At 41.3% G+C, this 21704-nt stretch overlaps 1 protein-coding gene and 3 non-coding genes across 4 annotated transcripts; 3 read left to right on the plus strand and 1 right to left on the minus strand.

The window, feature by feature from the left end:
- Window positions 1-7675: 7675 nt before the first annotated feature.
- LOC131703154 (zona pellucida sperm-binding protein 2-like) lies at window positions 7676-8587 on the plus strand. The gene is made up of 4 exons (XM_059006102.1): window positions 7676-7813; window positions 8058-8151; window positions 8252-8356; window positions 8449-8587. The coding sequence occupies exons 1-4, from the start codon at window positions 7772-7774 to the stop codon at window positions 8556-8558; spliced, it is 351 nt and encodes a 116-aa protein (XP_058862085.1). The 5' UTR covers window positions 7676-7771; the 3' UTR covers window positions 8559-8587.
- An 8082-nt stretch (window positions 8588-16669) lies between these two features.
- Window positions 16670-16741, plus strand: trnae-uuc (transfer RNA glutamic acid (anticodon UUC)). Its single transcript has one exon. It is a non-coding gene; the product is annotated as a tRNA-Glu (tRNA).
- A 397-nt stretch (window positions 16742-17138) lies between these two features.
- Window positions 17139-17210, plus strand: trnaw-cca (transfer RNA tryptophan (anticodon CCA)). The gene has a single exon. It is a non-coding gene; the product is annotated as a tRNA-Trp (tRNA).
- Window positions 17211-19348: 2138 nt separating this feature from the next.
- On the minus strand, window positions 19349-19420 carry trnae-uuc (transfer RNA glutamic acid (anticodon UUC)). The gene has a single exon. It is a non-coding gene; the product is annotated as a tRNA-Glu (tRNA).
- Between the last annotated feature and the right edge of the window lie 2284 nt (window positions 19421-21704).

Consider the following 21704-nt stretch of genomic DNA (forward strand, 5'->3'; position numbering starts at 1 on the left):
TGCCACACTGCCATGAGCTCCCCGTACCCACTCCTCCGGAGAGAGAGCAGCCGTCTTTAGAAGTAAAGAGAAGGGTCTTTCAGGTACCTTCAAGACTTCTTCCCTAAGCTGTCTGAGGCAAAGTTCAAAGCCGGTGTCTTCGTCGGACCACAGATAAAGAAGATCCTGGAGTGCAATGAATTCCCCAAGAAGCTCACTAGTAAGGAGAAAGCGGCTTGGAACAGCAGCTTTGTCGCAGTGGTTCGGGGCTTCCTGGGCAATCACAAGGCCGAAAACTATGTGGAGCTGGTTGAGACTCTGGTGAAGAACTACGGCACAATGGGCTGTAGGATGTCCCTCAAAGTCCATATCCTTGATGCTCATCTTGATAAATTTAAGGAGAACATGGGAGCGTACTCGGAGGAGCAAGGCGAGCGCTTCCACCAGGATATAATGGACTTTGAACGCCGCTACCAAGGACAGTATAACGAGAACATGATGGGAGACTACATTTGGGGGCTGATTCGTGAAAGTGATTTACAGTATAATCGTAAATCTCGAAAAACTACTCACTTCTAAATCATTTGTAGTCATTTTTGTATTACTTTAGTATAAATACATGTTAATTTGGATTCATATGTTGTTTTTTTCTGACTTTATGTGAACCAAAAGACACAAATTCGTCTGTTTTCTCATTGGAAAAAGGTAAATTTCAAAATATCACTGTCCTGGTAACAAAAGCAAAGTTTGTGGGGAATAGTAGCCATTTTCTATACTTTTGAGGCATAAGCAATTAGGAAATAACACCTACTACCCAGGAACAAAAATTGTGTAACATAGTGACGGAACAAGCCTGCTTGCTGCTACAAAAGCGGCACTATACTGAACTTTACCGATGCGTTAGGAATAGACACCATTCTTTTATTCATGCTTTTACATATCAACTAATTGCATTCCGCATTTACAGAACATACATGATTATCGTGAACATCTGATAAAATCAAACAATCAAAAAATTCCACTGACTCACACTGCTTTCACTTTTTACCATTTACTTCTTAGCCCTTAGCTTGCGTCTCAATGCGTGATGATATTGGTTTTGTTGACTCAGTTGCCATGGGAACGTTTAAAACTCCGCGACAAACTTTACTCAAATGCACAGCTGTACAGAACACACCCCCTCAGGCATGTGCTGTCTATTCACGGGAACAGACTACTGAACCAGTTAGTTCAGAAGATCGCTGGATACACTATAAACAATCTGACAATTTCACAAATAAACCCGTTTGTGTTCAACCCTATGAGAGGTGGAATGTAACAAAAATGTTAACTGCAAAAGCCAAAGCGTCAAACATCAACGACAAAGTTCAGCATTTGAATTGAAATAACAGCTGTCAAATAGACAAAGCTCAAGACTCGAAGATAATATGCCAAATTGAGCGCTGTGCTTTCCATTTGCCACTTGATCATTCAATTCCCCGGGACTGCCCCTGTCATGGTAAATCTGACATGCTAAAGAGATGCTTTGCACTGTTTCTTAAATCAAGTGGCCTCAAACAAATTGTCAACTTTAATATCTGCTTAGCCTACCTATCAGTCTGGGGAAATTGTAAAAATGGGTAATTGACTTGTGGATGTTAACATCAGAACTCGAGCTGTCATTCTCGTCCCCTCAAACTGGCGCAGGCAACACATCTGCCTGGATTCCTGCATGATATAAATGTGTTTCTTCATTTGCGCGGCCTGCTTTTTATTATTCATTGGGGTTTGTTTACTACATGCCTCCATAGCTGAGCCTTTAATCAGACAGTCCTTGTAGGTGACAGTCCAGTTTGATCTGCACGTACTTCTGCCAAACTTCAATTCAAAGTACAATCTTCTAAATGGGTTATTATTATTATTATTATTATTATTATTATTATTATTATTATTATTATTATTATTATTATTTATTTTAATTAACGTACTGATTGAAAATTAGAGGACTAATATAAAAGAGGTGCGCGCATCAATTGCAGCTAATCAGCTCCCATTAGCACCTGAACCTCTTTATAAACCCATTGCGCACTAAGGAACACCAAACTCAGCTACTGACGGGTTTGTTTTTATTATTGTTTCTTTAGAACGGTGAAAGAAGTTCACGGTCGGGGCTGCCTTGGATTTAATGATGCCGTGTTGTCTTCGATTTGGGTAAATGTTGATCTTTTCTCTATTTTAGAAAAGTTCATTTTATTGTGTGTTTCTCACTTGCGTGTTTTTTTTTTCAATGCAGAATAACATTGCTGTTAGCAGTGTTAGTCACTGAAGTTTGGACGCAGAACCCCCCTCTAGGTACGATAACGGTCGCTTCAGCACATCTGTTCTTTTAGCTTGTTGTTTATTTGCCGGTTGTGTGTTTTCATGTATCGTTGTTTTCTGCAGGCTCGGTGAGGACAGAATGTCAAGGGAGTGTTATGATGATGATGTTGGATAAGTCTTTTGTTGGAAAGTATTTTCGCATCAATGTGATTGGTGAGTGATCAATTTTCTTGAATAGAAAGCTTTTGATGTATAAAGCCTGTTGAGTCGTAATGTAATAACCTGAATTAAGAACAGAGCACTCCTGCGCTGTAAGGCTTCGTTTTTTTCAAATGCAGGGTATGAAACTCTTGCGTTAACTTTAAAAGCATGTTGCTGATCACCCTAAATAGACCTGTGCTGCTACAACCTTAGTCAGATTTGTTGACTGCAAGTGCGCAGAAATAGAAATTATTTACTCTAAACCTACTGTTCCGAATGGGCGTATAATTCTATTAATATAACTCGTTTTTACAAAATTGCCTATGGAACGGGGCGGTGGGGGTGTTCACTTTGTATCTCTACCTTGCTTGATCACGTGTACACTTTCTTAAAAGGCCAACTTAATTTATTTTCCATAGACAATAAGGGGGCGCTTGTGTCCCTCTCTCCAAGACTGGCCGCACAGTGTGGATATAGCTTAACCGTTGACTTCTTGGGAAATGCCAAGTTCCTTGCTTCTGTGTTGAGCTGCTTTGCTCAGAACACAGTGAGTTTTAATTATATTTCTTTTTAAACGTGTTTCTAATGGTGACATGCTGGGACTAACTTTAGCCTTTGTTTCCAGAATGATGAGACCTACAAGCTGACAGTACAAATCAGTGTCTTCTCAAACAGTGCTATGACTTCAGCTTCCTCCTATGTTCAGAGCATGACATGCCGCTATTCTCCTTGGGCAGAGAGGGAGATTCTGTGTGAAAGAAACTACATGGAGGTAAGGGCTGTCGGGATGTGAATGCTGTTCAGTATAACTTGTTGGGTTGTGTGGGTATTTTAATTGTCATTACAGAAGTGCTTCACTCATGACTAATTTCAATATTCTTTAGGTTTCTGTGAGAAGAGGTGTGCCACTTATTGAGCCAAACTTTGTTCAAGATGATCCTGATTGGTCCCTTGCATACCCTGAGGTAGAATCATGTGACTTTGCATTTGCTTCATTCACATCCCCTTGGTCTTGCCTAATTGAGGTCTAATCTACTGTCTCATCTAGTTGAAGCAAAATCTAATGCCTCCCTTAACTTTAACCTGTCTCCCAAGAGGGTGGTCATATTGGAATTGTGTAACATTTAAGGCATTGGCTTTGTATACATATTCTGTGATTTGTTGTGGTAAAACATGATTGTGGTGAAGTTAACACTTTCTTGTCAGTGTGTAAGCCTTGTATTTCAACCACTGAGGTAGTGGCTTCATATGTGCAGGGTTATAAACCCTTCATGATAAATGTGTCCTGATATACCTTTTTGAAGTCTGCTGTATAGGAGCAATTTCAAGTATTATCCTAAAGTTTTGGTACACTGATTAAGGTCCAGTACAAATGAGTGGCTACAAACTCTGCCTGTATCCGATCCAGACCACATGCTTTCACGTAGGCTCTTTCGTACGCAGTCGTATTTGAGGATTCTCTGTTCCATTAGAGACGTTTGATCATATAACGGTTTCAGTGATACCTTGTTAAAATTTCACCCTTCAGTTTTAGTTCATGTTTTATTAAACAAGCCATCTGCTGTGACAAATCCTTTAGACTGGGGATGCTTTGTGTTCAAACTCCCTATTCTAATGGGGTTTTCTCTTTGCTAGGCAACTGCTGCTGACAACAGCATCTGGAAAGTTGTGTTCCATCTCCCAGCAAATAGAAAGACAACCATGACTATTGCTCAGGCCATGACAAATGGCTATGGCATAAACACTACACCAAGTCGAATTCTGGTTAGAGCTGCATACAACTCCACAGAAAGCCAGCCTCAGGTGGTAAGTAGTCTAGGCTTCATTGTTCTCTAGTACAGTATATCCAGACTATGAAGGTAGAAAAGTCTTGCTTTTGTTTTAGTAAAATTCCCCCTCCCCTCTAACAGATCCAAACTGTACCAATGGCTGTGCTAAGGTCAACCACCTTTTATAAGCAAAGATGGATGGTCATGATGGTGGACACTGCAGTTACATGTCCTACTGGTGAGTAAGCTTATGGAGGGTAACTGTGCTCAAGAACTGTTCTACGTTTAAGTGAATTTTCTATACCAAGTCTATGGTGTTCCTTTCTGTCAGATGGCACAGCCTTCACAGAACAGATGATTACATGGAATGTTCCCCGTGTTCTACCTCCTCTTGTTCCGACACCACAAATTACTACCCTTGATGTTCAAATGGGAGTTGATGGTCGCAAGCTTGACCCTGCAACGATTCATAATAGAGATTATAAACTGGATGTCGGTCCCCAGCTAATCGCTGTAAAAATTCCTGTGGGAGCTGATGGTGGATATTACAAGGTATGTAGAAGTTCAACATCTTCTAAATCCTTCTCATTTTAAAGCTTTCCTCCTAAGATGCTTCTGTGCTTTCAGAGCCATGTATTGGACAACACATATGTGATCTCTTACTCTATTGAACCAATGCTGGAGCATACCTGGCAAGATGGGCCTGAGAAGACCAAGTACACCGTACTTCATCCAATAACCACTCCTTTCATGCCTCGGCCACCAGTTGTCACAAACAGTATGTAGAACTTGTCCACATGCAGTAAATCAAAGGGATTTGTTGCAGTGCTCCACTTCATAGCCTTCATTTAACTGCATGCTTTAATTTCAGACACTGTTCCTAAAGCCAGAGTGTTCAATGTGACCCTGGGGACATTCCTGCCTGATGTGGAGCTGGTCAAAATTTTAGTTGGATCAGAGACGTTAACTGTGCCAGAAGCCAACCTAAAAGGTTATAATGTCCAGGAGCATGTCTTTCCCAATGGATCCAAGACCTACACTCTCCAGGTGCCATTTGAGGACCCCAATGTGAAGCAAAAGGTAACATCCCACCTGTTCAACCATCCAATTGCCCTTTGAAAACACTTGCTTCTTGTGGATGTGTTGCTTGCTGTCTGACTTTGGGTTTAATCCTACAAACCATTGCTTTTCAGGTAACTCCTCCAGACACCAGAACCTACATTCTGCCCCTGACCTACTTGCTGAATATAGTGCCAGAGAATACACCCTTTACTCATCCTGCTGTAGTTGAAGCCATTCTCAAAGACATCAGTAAGTGCCTGACTGTTTGTGGTCTACAACTACCCTTTTCTGACAATCCAGTCCATTGCCCTGACAACTGCTCTTCCTCTTGCAGTTCTACCTACAGTAACTGGCTACTGTGATGGTGCTGCATTCTATACCATGGTAACATATGGCAACATGGGTCGCAACTGGGTTCCTTTTGTGGGCTCAAGAGAACTTGGTGGAAGTCTGCTTGCCCTGTACAAGTATAATGCCAATGCTACCAATTTCTGGATGACTGTGCCATACAACTCAGTTGATGCCACATATGAAGTAAGTGATGGAACTTTAATGTGTTTTTAGTTGTCTTGGGTTCAACACATTACTGACCTGATGTATTGTCTCTGTAGGTGGTCAGTTCTTCGGGCATCAGAAGCAGGCTTGACTTGACCTTGAAGGATGTTGGCACCATGGTTGTGGTGGCTGACTTTTCTCTGTCCTGCAGTTTCCCTACAAAGATGATTGGTAACTGTCCTGCAGACCAAGCATTCTTTAGAATAGCTGTTTTTGAGATTGGCCAAAGGTTGCATGGAGTGGTATTGAAGCTATAATCTGTTTCCTTAACCTGGATCCAAATGCTATGTTTCAGATTGCTTCACCAATGGAACTATGGCAGCTCTTGCTGTGAAAGTGGAATCTGTCCCCAGCTTGTCTCCAAGTCAACTAACTCTAAGGGATCCGAGTTGCCGGCCTCTTCAGTCTGATGCTATCAATGCGGTTTTCTACTTCAATGTCAACTCCTGTGGCACAACTAGAAGGGTTAGTATTGACACATTTTAAAACCATATTTTGAGGAGGTTCAACATATTGACAAGTTGGCCACAACACCCCTGGATCAATCTGGGGAGCCATGGTGACCGGTGTTTCCATCAGCTGAATTACTTGCATGAAATGTGTACATCTGAAGGATGCCACCTTTTGTATTGAACTGCTTGTCCAGTTCACGAAGGTGCTGTGACACATGACTCTTGGTTATGGCATTGCATGTGCTGCCTATAGACCTTTTTGGGTCAATGGCAGTGAACTGGAAGGAGCGTACTAACTGGGGAAGATCCCGTGGTTAGTATGTAGGATGGGACTAAACTAATACATGAGTTAATACCAATTGCAGCTCAAGAGTTGCCAGCTGTGTATTCAAATGTGTATTTGCAACAAATCCAAAATAACTGCTGTTGCCCTCTTAGAGGTTACTAAAACAATACCAAATTAGTCTAGCAGTTTCTGTAGACGGACTTGTGGCATCATACTAACTGTAACAAACATGCGGTCCCAATAAAGTGTTCAATTATGAAATTGCAATATTCATAACCAACGCTTTTTATTTTTACATTGTGAAATTGGTACAAAATTAGTACACAGCTGGGGATGATCCCGAGTACCATATTAGCTAGTCTGCAACTTGGTATGCAGCTCCATACTAAATCTACAAGTTCATTGCAACCTGAGCCTTTTAATTTTTTTTTTTTTTTTTTTTTTTTTCTCTTCCAGTTTGACAACAACCTCCTGACTTATGAGAATGAAGTGCTGTTCACATCTTACCGGTAAGGATTGCAATCAAATTGAGTATCCTTGTGGTTGAGCCTGAAACTCTCCTAACCCCATCTCCTCTTTCCAGGTTGAGAGTTGCCTGTCACTATCTGGTCAATGACACCAAGGTAGTACAGTTCTTGTACCAGAATAATCCTGCACCTGTAGTCCAGCCTGGCTTGGGGGACCTTGCAGTCATCATGCAGCTTGCATTGGGTAGGACTTGGCAATTGAAATAATATAGTTGCTCTAGTAGCGTGTTTCCACCTATAAAATTCTCCCTTGCATCTCTGCAGATTCAACCTACAACGACTTCTATGGCGCTTGGGATTACCCTGTTGTGAAGTACTTGCGAAGACCCTTGTATTTTGAGGTAGAGCTCCTGTACAGCAGGGATCCACAGGCTGAATTGTTTTTGGAGCACTGCTGGGCAACCTATTCTGTTGACAGGAATAGCTCTCCAAAGTGGGATGTCGTTGTGGACAGGTAAGATGCTGGAATATGATATTGCTGCTACAAAACCTAGGAATTGGAGTTGTGGCTGACGTGCTCCTGACCTACTTTCTCTTTCTAGTTGTGAGAACTCTGCAGATGAGTACTTGACCATCTTTCACCCAGTCTCCAGCAATGCAAGAGTGCTGTTCCCATCCCATCTGAAGAGGTTTGAAGTGAAAATGTTTTCCTTCACAAGTGGCCGGGATGCACTGAAAGGACAGGTAAAGTGGAGTGTTGGGATGGGGATCTTGTACCACAATGCATGGTTTGGATTGCTTTGCAAGCAGCAAATAGTCACTGTTCTCAAATCTTTAGTGAGTTGGAATGAAAACATGTAACTACACTTTTGCAAGAAACACTTATGATGCAATATATTTGTTTTTCAATTCAGTAATCCTCACTGGATGATGGTACTGCCTGATCTATTGATGCTAGTTTTGCTTGACAAGGTGTGCTGTCTTTCAGATTTACTTCCACTGCGGTGTTGTGATATGTGATTCAAACCGGCCATCAGACAGCCTCTGTAGCAGACGGTGCATTCCAGGGAAACAGAGGCTTGGTAAGAGCTCTGTTTTGAGAGGGGGGGGGGGGAACGGAAACGGACATTTTGCATGCATTTTTGTCCATTTGTTTTGATGGACTCCTAATTCCTCCTGTAGGTCGCAGTGCTGAAGGGATGGATGGTGGTGCAGTAAAGGTGTTTGTGTCTTCTGGCCCAATTGAGCTGAAGAGAGATGGATCCCTTCCCTTTATGCCTAGAAGTGGTAATATGCATGATGTGAACACAATTGCAGTTCAAGTAAAATATAACTATCTCTCTTTTTATTCCTCTAACTATTTCTTTCTTCTCTTCCAGCCCAATTCAATGTGTGGTCCCTTCTGGGAGCTGCAATGGGTGTGTGTTCAGTGGTTATCTTTGTAGCTGGAGTTGTATCTTTCTGGAAACTGCCAAAAAGTGTGTATTGATAAATAGAAATCTTACTTGTAAAAGCTTATTTTCTGTGCTTGACTAATTCTACACTTGATATGTCAGAATGGCCATGTCAATGGGATTTCCTCCTCCTTGCTGTATCAAATGCTTTGATTTGCCCTGATCAGGCCATTCTCAATATGGTGTGTTACTCAAGGACCCTTCACTAATTCACTGTGTGAACCTGGGGGCAAAGACTTTCCTCCTCCATTAAGCTGTAACACTATTTTTATATTGAACAGTAACAGGGCAATTACTATACCTTCAGTTATTTAGCATGATAAAATTTAAGGAAGGAACCCCCCCCCCTTCCCCCTCATTTGTCCCTTTTATTAAATATGTATTGGGTAACAATTTTCATATAGAAATTCTATTTCAGTATACAGTTTATATATTGTCATGAACCAGGCTTCAACAAGAAACAAACTATAGCCCTGCTTCACTGATTTAATAATATACGTTTAACTGTTAATTATTTTGAAGCCTCGTGTGTAGAAATGGTAATGGAGGGGGGGTTCATTTGAAAACAAAAGCTGGTGTAAAGTTAAAAGCAGTCCACCAAAGCCAGGCTTGTCCACTTTCCCTTATGTTGGGCCCTTCTCCCTGACAGATTCTCTTGTCTCTTTAAATTTACATTGTGGTGGCTTCATAAATGATTTTCCCACTTGTTAGTTTTTGTAGGCTAGGTATCCTCTACATTACGACTCATCATACAGTCACTGTGCTTCACATCACTTCCAGCTCTTAACTTCTAGAATAATTCCAGGTGTGTACAGCAATATGTTCCATACCAGGAACTCCTTTCAAAAGTACAAACTAATTGTCTTCAGTTGAACTGTATTTGCTGCTGCTCCTCCTCACTGTGTCATCTGTGTTCTTTATTGTTTACTTTTCACACTGAATTCTGTAATTCATTAGCTATAAAGAAAACTACCACTTGAGGGTGCAGTGCATAGAAAAGGAGCACATACCAACCCATAAACCATAATAATTATACATACCTAAATAAATTAAATAAGAATACATTCCTGTGATGAGATAAAGCGATCCCGTGCTGTAAGCCATTCTCCCAGCCGTCAGGGGGCTGTGAGCCAGCCTAGAAGGCCCCAACAGAGATGGTGTGATGTGGCAGTTCTGCCTTTGGGGCGGGAGTCCCGAAAGGACGGTCACCATCTTTGTTGAGGGCAACAACACGGAATGTCCTGCAAAGTCCCAGAATTGGGAGGAGATTAAAATGGCAATTGCTGATTGGTGTTCCGCTGATCAGGGGGCGTTCCGCAGCACATAAAAGGGGGCCGTGTTGTAGCAGTCGAGGGTGGTATCTGAAAGCACAAAGGAGTGTGGGAGAGGTACTGAGGGACAAAACCAAACAAATGCTCACTGTGACTTTTTTGACAGACATAAACAAACTAATTCAAAAGAGACAGCCAACCAGGAGGGTGGACACCAGAAAGGCAAGGACAGCCACCCAGAGTCTGGATAATTTTACTTTGTTTGTTTTGTCTCTCCACATTTCAGTTAGCGTTTCTCTTTTGTTTGGACATTTTCTTTTGTTTGTTGTCCTGATTACCACTGTTTGCAGACACTAATAAAGGAAAAGAAAACAACTTGTGTCATATCATACCATTGTCTGGACTTGATTATTTTTACACCTCCACCCAACTCTGCTATCCGTGACAATTCCTTTTTTTTAAATAATCAAAATTCCAGTTCAGCTCCTACATACATTTTTGCAAAAGCAATTATTTTTGCTAACATTTCAGGTTCTAAAATCACTATTTCCAGCAGTGCAGTTCCTTCCTGTCTGTATTGGTCATACTTTAGGGCCCATGGGAAGCCAGTGGCAGGCATGCATTCTGGTTACCATGTGACTCCTTGTTTATTGGGACAATTCAGGTTTTTCCAATTGCAATGCATTGTGGTACATTCTACACCTCTTGGGCACTGTTCACAGCAGGACTACACTTCCCACAATGTATTGGGGTGTGAGTTCAAGAGCCTAAACTATCCCAGTGTGTTCTAGTGTGCATGAAGTCATATGGTAACCCTGCCCGTGAAGGCCTGTTTCAGAGTTCTGCCCCATGCAGTCTCCCTTATTTTTTAAGCTCAGTGCTGACAGGTATGCATATTATAAAACACACACATGCAAAGAACAGAATTCTAGAAACAAACTTTATTATACAGTTCTGTGGGTGATCGTGTTCACAAAAACTAAGTATATTAAGTATTAATCCAAACACATGCAAAATATAAAACATTAATATATCTCTTACATTTTTGCTTAGTGTAGTTTGTAATACTCCCGTTAGATAAAAAAAAAATCGAATGTAGTGGCTAATGCAGCATTCAGCCACAAAACGGTAAAACTGCAAACAAACTACACTTCCCAGAATCCCTTGCCAGTTTCTGTAGTCCCATGTGTGATGCCATAGGTCTGTCTGCCTCTGAGTTATGATTACACAGACATAATCTACTTATTAGATTCCTTCTTGCTTTGACATGCTACTTTCAGTATGCAAGTTTAGGGTGAAATTATCAACACTCCTTATATATATACCTTGTTCTAGCATCACAAAAGTGTGTAGATTTATATGGACCGAATATGTTTGTTTTTTGTTACGAATGCAAGTTTGTATTAATTTTGTTCACTGCGGTTTATACGTCTTTTACTGGAAGTGGTCCCTGGTGAGAGCTCCAAGTAAGGTATTAGTTTAGCTTTTCAGTTTTAACACTGTGTGTGCACATGAGTCTTTTATTTTACTCGAGGAATTGGTTCAACAAACCGCTACTTAATTGCACAGTTTGTACCGCTCTGTGCAGCGCCGTCCCGTTTGTAACACGGTACGTGAACTGCATTCTGCTAAACAAAACATCACAACAGCAGCAGCAGCGCCATCTACTGGACAAAACCCAGACATGCACGTTGAAACAATGATCCAGTTCAATATCTACAAAGACTGAACAAGAAGCTATTAGCGAAGCCCCGAAAAAGAAAATATTATACAAAACGGTTTAAAATCAAATATTTAATTGTTAATAAAACCATTTTTAGATACTGTGGAACTACTTCTCTCAGTGGAAGGTGACACAAATAAAAATTATTAAAATAAGGTTTAAAGTCTTCTTTATTTACCAACAACACCACACTCATAGCCCCATTTAATAAGAGCAATAATACACTCCAGGGTCTGTGTGTTATCATGAGATATATCACCACTTCCTGGGCGGTTGAAGAACTCGACTTCGTCTAGTGCCTCCCTATGCACCCAAGGCGTGGTGATATTACCTCATGATAACACACACACCCTGTCGAGTATTACTGCTTCATTAATGTAGTCATTAGGTTTATATGTCACATTCCTTTGTTGTCACTGTATTGATTTAGATATTCGGGTTGGATCCTCGGAAGCCAGCGGAACTCCAGCGTTTCTCTGACAACCACTGATAACCCCTCCCGTGATGATCGGCGCTGCCATGACAACCCATGACATCACCCGCACAAGTTACAACACGTCGAGCCATTTTTTGTAGCACAGTATTAACGTGTTATTGTTTTCACAAAATAACATCAATAAGATTATCAGATCACCTGCTAGTGTGTACTAAACAAAACCTCAAATATCAGTGAATAGATACAGAGACAAGCCGTGGCACCAGCAAGAGGTTAAAATAAAATTAATAAATAAATTACGACATGAAACAAAAATACATGTGGGTATAGTTTAATCAAAAATCCATGTGTCCATAATTCAGATTATTTATCTAAATAATCTTACAGCTAATTCATTACAAATGATCAATTTCTATATTTCCCAGAGTGCTAATATGGTGTTATAATTTAGCATATTAATGGCTTTTAGAAATCATCTATGCTAGTCTGCCCCTCAAACAATTTTAAATATAATTTAGATTTAAATGGCAGGTAGTATATAAATCAATTTCTAAAACAGGTCGCATTTTGTAATTTAAATAGGACTACTTATGAGCTACCAAAACGTATTTTTGTTTCATGTCGTTATTAATGTATTTACTTATTTATTTGGTTAAACTTTAATCCAGCCTTAATTTTAAATTATATGTATGAATTACTGACGAGTAATATTTGTGATTTGATTACTCTAGCAGATGAACTGATAATGTATGGATGTTATTTTGTGAAAACAATACAATATTAAAAAAAGAAATACTACAACATGTAATAAATAAATAAATTATACACCAAACTGTAGCACATTTGTTTAGTCTTAATATCATAACAAATATACTTATCATAAATACGCACTTCCTTTTATTTGTTGGAAAACGATCTGGAACTGAAGTAAAGGATTTTTTTTAATACAGTGCTGTTTCAGTATTTAAAATATGGTTTTCTTCCAAATTAAAATGCCGGCAACGGTGTGTTAATTTAACGAAGCGCCTAACGCCGCTCGGAACGTTCGCATTTTTAAATCCTAACGGTCTCTGCTCAGCTGAGTGGAATGTTCACGAGCCGGTTGCCTAGCAGCGTCTCCCCCTCCTTCTCTGCACCGCCCTCTCGCCCTCTCTCGTTGCTCCAGCTAGGAGTTCAAATTTAGCTTCGTTATATTAGCTCAATTCTTTACTAACTTTTACAAATTAGCTTATTGGTGGCTTCGTGTTTTTAAGATGGTTCAGGTGCAGTCCGGGCAGACTGACTGGAGCATCATTACAGTATACCGCACTGCGCTCAGCTTTGTGTGGCGGCTGATACACAAAATAATGAACGACTGTTAAATAAATCACATGTATTGCTTTTTAATGCTAAATATGTATCTGGTATTCTAAGTATTATCAACAATTAATAATTCAGCTATATTCATATTCAGAATGTAATACAGTATTAAGACAGGGCCCAGTATTATAAATAAATAAACACGCTTTAAGAGAAACAGCAGTGATATTTATTGACCATTCCCATACATTCTCTATATGTTTCTACATTGTGGTTGCACAGGGGCAAGGGACTCGGTGATGTTAAAAAAAAAAAAAAAAAAACTAGAGCCCACAATTAACCAATATAGAAAGGAAGGCGGGAGAAATGTATTGCCTGTGTGCAGTTGTCACGGGACACTTTTGGGAAATAAATTCAAACAGTAGCCAACTACGCCACCTAGTGACTAAATTTATGGGGCACAAGGACCCTAGCAACACTAAAACACAACACAGGTTCGTAATTATGACCAGTTGGAACTCAGAACAGATCGACCATGACAAGAAAGGCAGACAGTTGTACCATTTCGCAATAAACAATGTTTATTATCCTTATAAAATCATTAAAATATGATAATACAATTTCAATAGTACCAGGGGTTACCAAAAATAAAAATAAAAAACACAAGGCACACACCAATTTACTAGTGCACAAAGTATCAAAAGAAAATAAAAGCACCCACTACTTTGCTAGGGTGCAAAAGTATACAAAAGAAATGAATTTCAGGCCAAAGTCACAATAGACACCACTGGATCCTCATCAACCGCTCCAGGAAAAGGTGCAGCTAGTGACCCCCCCCCCACACTGGTGCCAAGCTCCTCCCTGGATATGGCAGGCACCCCCCCTGGAGACAGAAAAAAAAGCAACAGCACTGAGTGACTCACAATTATGCAGTATACAGAACACCCCAACAGAGATTAAAATATATTACTTTATAGTTAACTATACCAATCCATATATTTAAGAGCACAACCTATAGCCACAGGTAATTTAAAATGCAACACCCCAAAATGCCACTCTCTATCAGATATTTATATCAATAGAACAGGTGCAAGAACCATAAATTACAAGTTACAGGCAAATACCAAATATTGGGTTTGTCTCCTTTTAAAAACACAGGTATCACTCTAGAAGAGAAAATATAAAGGTGCACTAGGGTCCCTAAACAGCAAGCGGGTCATAAACCCTATTAGGCAATGTACTAATCATTAAAAGTGGTCCGGCTACTTCCCTTTTAAACTGCACTCTTTTAGTCCTGAATCCACTCTCCAGTACAGCCTGCTTGTTCTACTAATACATTTAGTCCTGAAAATTCCTCTTGGATCCCAGCCTCTGTTCTCCACGTCTCTGCTCTCTCAGGAACTCCTGTGGCTCTTGCAGCTCTCCTCTGCCGGCTCTCTGGCTCTCTGGCTCTCTGGCTCTCTGGCTCTCTGGCTCTCTGGCTCTCTGGCTCTCTGGCTCTCTGGCTCTCTGGCTCTCTGGCTCTCTGGCTCTCTGGCTCTCTGGCTCTCTGGCTCTCTGGCTCTCTGGCTCTCTGGCTCTCTGGCTCTCTGGCTCTCTTCTGTGGCACACTCCCCGTCTCTCGCAGTTCTCCACGTTGTCTCTATCGCCGCTCTTTTATATCCATCAAACTCCTCCCTTAACTATCCAGAGCGAATCAATTGGCAAGACCCATTAACAGTATTTGTACAAACTACATTTCCCAGCATCATTGCGGAAATTACTTAAAACCTCCCACTGGAAGTGACATCACTCGCTCTCAGCTCCATCCCAGCCTAGACGCCGTTTCATACCAAGACACAAGGTAAGACCAAATTTAATATAATAAAAAAACGTGTGCATACCATCATAATAATAAAAATATAATACATACAATTCACTCCAAGTAAAGCAAAATCGAACTTAAAATACCAAACCAATACAACATTTTATAAAACGTGCTCAAAACAACTCTCAAATAACTCGTGCAGTCTTACTGTGTGTACCTCTGGCAGCTGCAAAAACGATTAACAAACGTTCAATCATATCGTGAAAGTCTTCCAAAACATTTATATATTATAAACGTGGTTGTTATTTGCAATCAAATGGTTCCTAAACTTTCATTTCCTTTAATATACAACTAATACAGTAATCTTATAAGGTGCTTTAAGATACCTAGAATAAAAGTGCTAAAGAAAAAAAAAAAAGTTATAAACATTGTCACCCTGTGACATAAGCACAAGTTATTTTCAGATGTAATGTCTTTATTTAAGCTCAATCTAGTCCTGCGTAGTGCAAATCACATTACTGTTTAAAGTGTTCTTAAATTGTTTTAACATTAGCAGTGATCCATTTGAAATTTGCTTAATGATTTAAACAACTGAACTTATTGTCAGCTCGGTGCTGAGAAGAAAACACTCCCACTCCTCCTGGTGGATACCGAGACCAATCCCTTCAAAACATTTTCACTCTAGAAATGATCCTTGCAAATATAGTCTTATCTTTTATTGGCAGACCATCGCCCCCAACTGGCAAGCTCTACTTCATATGATACAATGACTGGGCAACAACGAGGTGTTACATTAACAATACAAACTAACTTGAGACAGCCAAGCCGTTAAAGCATACCTTAAGTTTGTCGCGTGATACAAAAGCAAGTATTGGCATTTTTGCATTGTCTGCCTCGTCAAACAAGCTCGAGCCACAACACACAGCGCTGCTGCATCGGGATACAGAGGTGGATTTCAAAGCGACTGAATCAACGAGCTGAGACTACTTTTTAAAGAAATTGAAAACATGCCTCTCGTCGATATATTTGCTATTTAATTTAAAAAAAATGTTTTGAATTTTCAAATGGCAGACTACATTGGACAATCTGAATTGTTCATATCAAGCTGCGATGTAGCCCAAGAGAATCGCTTGCACAATTTAAGGGGATTTAGCTCAAATGGTAGAGCGCTCGCTTAGCATGCGAGAAGTAGCGGGATCGATGCCCGCATTCTCCAAATAGTTTTAATGTATCTGCATATTTAGTCCCAACGCATTATGGAGATAAATACAAAGTGTGACAATTCTTTGTAACAGAGACGCCCGCCCTACATGTGTATTTTAAAGCACAGTCTCCTAATATTTAATATTCCCCAGACTGAAAAACTGCAGTGCGAAGTCCATCGTATGTCTTCCGAGAAGCACAAAGGGAAATTATTTATTTATTTATTTATTTATTTATTTATTTATTAGCAATTAAAGATTTTGTGTTAATTGAGAATAAAAATAAATGGCTTGAAGTTTGCTTTCATTTGTAACGTGTTTATAATGAAATATCGGTTCTTGTGTTTTTACCAATCATTGTACTGTATACTAGCTACTGTTGCATGTCCATGATTTTGTTCCTCAGCTTCCCATATGGTCTAGCGGTTAGGATTCCTGGTTTTCACCCAGGCGGCCCGGGTTCGACTCCCGGTATGGGAACGTTCTTGTTATTGTCATTTTGTTACAGAACTGTGGTCATGTGTAATATGTCTTAAATATGATAATAAAGCTACAGTTACTCAAAATATATATTATATATATACAGAATGATGCAAATGTATTTGACTCTATTCACATTCCCATCGCGTGGAACCATTGCAGTTTGTTTTTAAATTATATTAATCCCTGGTCAAGACAAAGTCTCTCTGGGGTGGGACGATCATTAGATTGCGGATGTAAGGTCTCCGGTCCCATCATAGAAGCAAGATAGTTTATTCACAAATAAATACCTACACATTTATTTATGTTTCTTTTTTTGGTAAATTAACACATTATTGCATTCTGTCACGTCACGCTGTGCACTCTAGGATTGCATAACAAGCATGCACTATGCCAGGACTTCGTGGCGCAACGGTAGCGCGTCTGACTCCAGATCAGAAGGTTGCGTGTTCAAATCACGTCGAGGTCAAAGCCGTCTTTATTTCTATTCCACTATATTTCATTTTTTAACGTGCCTGGATTTGAATGTCTCCGGACATTTATTTATACAATTTATTGATTATATAGCGACAAACAAATTTCAATCAAGTTCCAGTCTCTCCGCCATTATCTTGCGCTGCTGTGTTTGTTCAGGTAAAAAGGGCGTGACCAGAGCAGTATGGGCAATCCCGTTAGGTAGCTTGCATGTCAATCTCTCCTTCTTTTCTATTTATACACCCAGCACTGCTTCTGCCCTTCGTCTGTGTTTGTTTTTGGTCTGTGTTTGTTTTTTTGTTGTTCGCTCCTTTCACTGCAGGTCATTTCTCTGCTCAGCGCTGGTAGACAATATCAGCTATTTCCCTACCTGCTCAGGTGATTCTTTTCATCATTCAGATTTTGTATTTTTCTGCAGGAGCTCCATCGTTAGTCTTCTCTGCTCCCTCGTGTCTCCAGCACAGCTACAGCGCCGTTCAAAGCGCAGCGTCATTCTCAGCTTGCTCTGCGTTCTCATCAGAAAGACTGTTCCGACGTCACCGCTGCACTGCAACTCTTTCACACCGGCGCCTCACAGATCATGGTTACCACGGCAACGCCTCATCGAGTGACTACTGGGAGTGGTAAGTTGCCATGGCGACCAGGCAGCTTTAACAGGCAATGCGAGCCTGTGCCTCACTACTGCAATCTTCTGGCTCCTGCTGCTGCGCTTTTGCAACATGAGAGCTTCAACTCGCCGAATTATGACATCTAAATACTGCAGGCTCCTCTTCTAGACCTACGTTAACTTACTTATATCATCACTAACTGTTCTAAAGCAAACGTTTTATCCATAGACAAGGATTTTAATCGCAATAACCAAATATATGGTACCCTGCTTCACTGAAGCCAGTAGTTTCAATTCCAATCGCAACCTCTAGATGGCAGCATAACACCACAAACTACATAATTTAAACTGATTTGCTATCGCTGCGAATCTCGCACACTCCAAACTTTCTATCAATTCCTGCAGTTCGTTGTCTTTCCGAGGGATTCTCAGTCCCTTCCTGCCTCAACCTCTTTTGCTTCATATATTAACTTGATTATTTCAAATCAAAACCCCTCCCTTCGAGGATCTGGTCATGAAGCCATGCTTATCAGCTTTCTGAGATGTTAAGAATCCACTGTCACATTAATTTTCCAGCTTCCTTGCATCAGGCCATTCCTGCAACCTTCTTGCTCCCGGATTTGCACTTCGTCATTTGCCCCCAACTTCATCAAGGCACTTAATACAACTTTCAAAGTCCATTTCATTCAATTTGAGCTTCCAGGCACATACGGAAACTATGTCCTACGATTATCAACATTTCAGTCAAGAGTCCTCCAACACCGCAATAGACAATACACTCTTAGACTGCTCCTGATCAAATCAATAGGTTTTGCAGCAGCCTCCGAGCAACGCATTCTCATCCTCTCAGGTTGTGCAGAGGCCTCAGATCTACGCATTATTCATCTCTGCCCAAAGGCAGACCCATCTCCGACATCATCTTAAACGCCTTAACTCTCAAATACCAATTTCCACTGCATTCAGCAGCTCTCTGCTCTCCATAGCAGGCCACTGCACACTACTGACAGCATTCCATCGTTTCTCTGTTTCCGTCTGTCCTAAACGGAGGGGGTTCTCTGTTTTTGTCTCTCCTAAACGGACCCGAGACACATTTCCTAAGCTCTCCACGCTGCCCAGCTGACAGCTTAGCTGCCTGAGGATGCCGCACTGAGTTGCGAAGGATCTGTCCTTTTGTCCTGTTGGTCCCCTTCCTGTCTCTTGTTCCACTAAATGCCCAGCAGCCAGAGGATGCTGCTTGACCCGTCGGGAGCGAGTGTCAGATTGTTGTATGTTATGTGTTTAAACTTTGCTCTTTCTCTCTCACTTTTACGTCACACCTCTCAAGCCCTCGTAGGCAACCAGTGAAATGTGAGGTGATGTGAATAGAGACAAATACATTGCATCATTCTGTGTATGTGTGTATATATATATATATATATATATATATATATATATATATAATTTAAAGTAACTGTAGGTTTATCATCATAATGAAAAAACATTACACATGACCACAGTTTTGTAACAAAATGACAATAACAAAGAAGTTCCCATACCGGGAGTCGAACCCGGGCCACCTGGGTGAATACCAGGAATCCTAACCGCTAGACCATATGGGAAGCTGAGTAACAAGCGCCTGGACATGCAACAGTAGCTAGTATACAGTACAATGATAGTAAAAAACCACTAATTCATTACAAACACGTTACAAATTAAAGCAAACTTCAAGCCATTTATATTTATTCTCAATTAACACAAACTCTTCAATTGCTAAAAAATATAAAAAATCTCCCTTTGTGCTTCTCGCAAGGCATACGATGGAGGGCGCACTGCAGTTTTTCAGTCTGCGGGAATATTACAAATTAGCAGACTGCTTTAAAATACACATGTAGGGCGGGCGACTCTGTTACAAAGAATTGTCACACTGTATGTATCTCCATAATGCGTTGGGACTAAATACGCAGATATATTAAAACTATTTGGAGAATGCGGGCATCGATCCCGCTACTTCTCGCATGCGAAGCGAGCGCTCTACCATTTGAGCTAATTCCCCTCGAATTATGCCAGTGATTCTCATAGGCTACATCGCAGCTTGATATGAGCAATTCAGATTGTCAGATTTTTGGCAATGTAGTCTGCCATTTGCAAATTCAAAAAATAAATGGATTAACTAAATAGCAAATATTTCGACTAGAGGTATGTTTTCAATTTCTTCAAAAAGTAGTCTCAGCTCGTTGATTCAGTCGCTTTAAAATCCACCTCTGTGTCCCGATGCAGCAGCACTGTGTGCTGTGGCTCGAGCTTGTTTGACGAGGCAGAAATTAAAATGGTATTGAGTGCTGACAAGAGTTTGGTATCAGCTGTTGTTTTCCTTGAAAATCTTTTATAATAAAATGAACACATTTATTCATTTTAAAAATAAGTAAAAGTCAACTGTCAGAAGTGAGATTTGCACCCACGCCTCCATTTGGAAACCAAAACACACAATTCTTTACAAAGTCCTTGCTTGTGCTAGAGTGCTGCAGCAAGTTAGTTCCCTTTCAAGTCGAAAATAACCATCAAGGTATGGGACATTGCCGTCAGGCAGTAGGGATTGGCTGAGCTTTATGTCAAAGCTGCCGATAGGCCTCCGCGCAAGCTGCCGTGTAAGCCCGCCCCCCTGGGAGCTTACTATACGCAGCGCGCGGAGAGTCACTTCCTCTTTTGCCTTCAGCATCAGTAGCGGTAGGACTTAGAGCTATTTAACTGACTGTACTCACTAAAGCTTAGGCTTGAGAAGCTGGTTTATCCCCTTCTCCGTGTTTATTTCAGTCATACTCTCCGGAGTTATTATTGTTTATTATTATTGTTATTGTATTATTATTTAGGATTATATATTGTTTAACATTATATATTCCTTTTCGCTTTGCTTCGGCATCGTGTTCTTCGTGGTCTCCATCTTTCCTCTATTCCTTTAATTATTATTGTGTGGGTTTTTTGTATATATATATTTTGTATATATATTTATATTTTATTGTATATATATATATTGTTATATATATTGTATATTGTGTGTTCGGACGCGTATTGCGTTGGCCTTGGCCCACGCGCATTTTGCATCCTCGGTCTAACTTAGGCTAGACCGTGTGTGTGTGCGGGTAGTCTGCTCTGCAGTGTTCCCCCCCGCGGCGCGTTCCCGCCACGTGGTATTGCACTACACTCCCTTACCTTCTGCAGCGTCCACAAAAAAAAAAAAAAAATTCCCTTTCACTATACAGAGGAAGACAACCACCAACGTGCAAAATCCCCAGCACCTTTTGCACAGCATCAGACACTGTACCAGCACTTAGCGTCTCCGCTTGGCGGGTCAGCTGATGCTTAGGCGTCTGTGCTAGCGTTCCACGCTCGGTACTCGCTCTTCAGCGCTCACGCTCCGGCACTTTTGGTGTCAGCGCTTGTGCGCTTGGTGCAGCGCTTCGGCGCTTTGTGCAGCGCTTCTGCGCTTGGTGCTTAGTGCTTCTGCACTTGTGGCTCAGTGCTCGACGCTCGACGCTTCGGCGCTCGGTGCTCAACGCTCGGTGCACGTTCCATCAGCGCTTGGTGCTCGGTGCTCGACGCTCGACGCTCGGTGCTCGACGCTTCGGCGCTCGACGCTCGGTGCTCGACGCTTCGGCGCTCGACGCTCGGTGCTCGGTGCTCGGCGCTCGACGCTCGGTGCTCGGCGCTCGACGCTCGGTGCTCGGCGCTCGACGCTCGGTGCTCGGCGCTCGACGCTCGGTGCTCGACGCTCGGTGCTCGGCGCTCGACGCTCGGTGCTCGGTGCTCGGCGCTCGACGCTCGGTGCTCGGCGCTCGACGCTCGGTGCTCGACGCTCGACGCTTCGGCGCTCGACGCTCGGTGCTCGGCGCTCGACGCTCGGTGCTC

This window comes from Acipenser ruthenus, chromosome 32 (genome assembly GCF_902713425.1).
Source record: "Acipenser ruthenus chromosome 32, fAciRut3.2 maternal haplotype, whole genome shotgun sequence".
NCBI lineage: Eukaryota > Metazoa > Chordata > Actinopteri > Acipenseriformes > Acipenseridae > Acipenser > Acipenser ruthenus.

What these genes read in the sequence shown, in the direction of transcription:
- LOC131703154 (XM_059006102.1), top strand. Translation starts at nt 7,772, where the DNA reads ATGTTTTCCTTCACAAGTGGCCGGGATGCACTGAAAGGACAG. An exon ending in GGGATGCACTGAAAGGACAG is followed by an intron (nt 7,814 to 8,057) that starts GTAAAGTGGAGT and finishes GCTGTCTTTCAG; the next exon opens with ATTTACTTCCACTGCGGTGT. An exon ending in TCCAGGGAAACAGAGGCTTG is followed by an intron (nt 8,152 to 8,251) that starts GTAAGAGCTCTG and finishes TTCCTCCTGTAG; the next exon opens with GTCGCAGTGCTGAAGGGATG.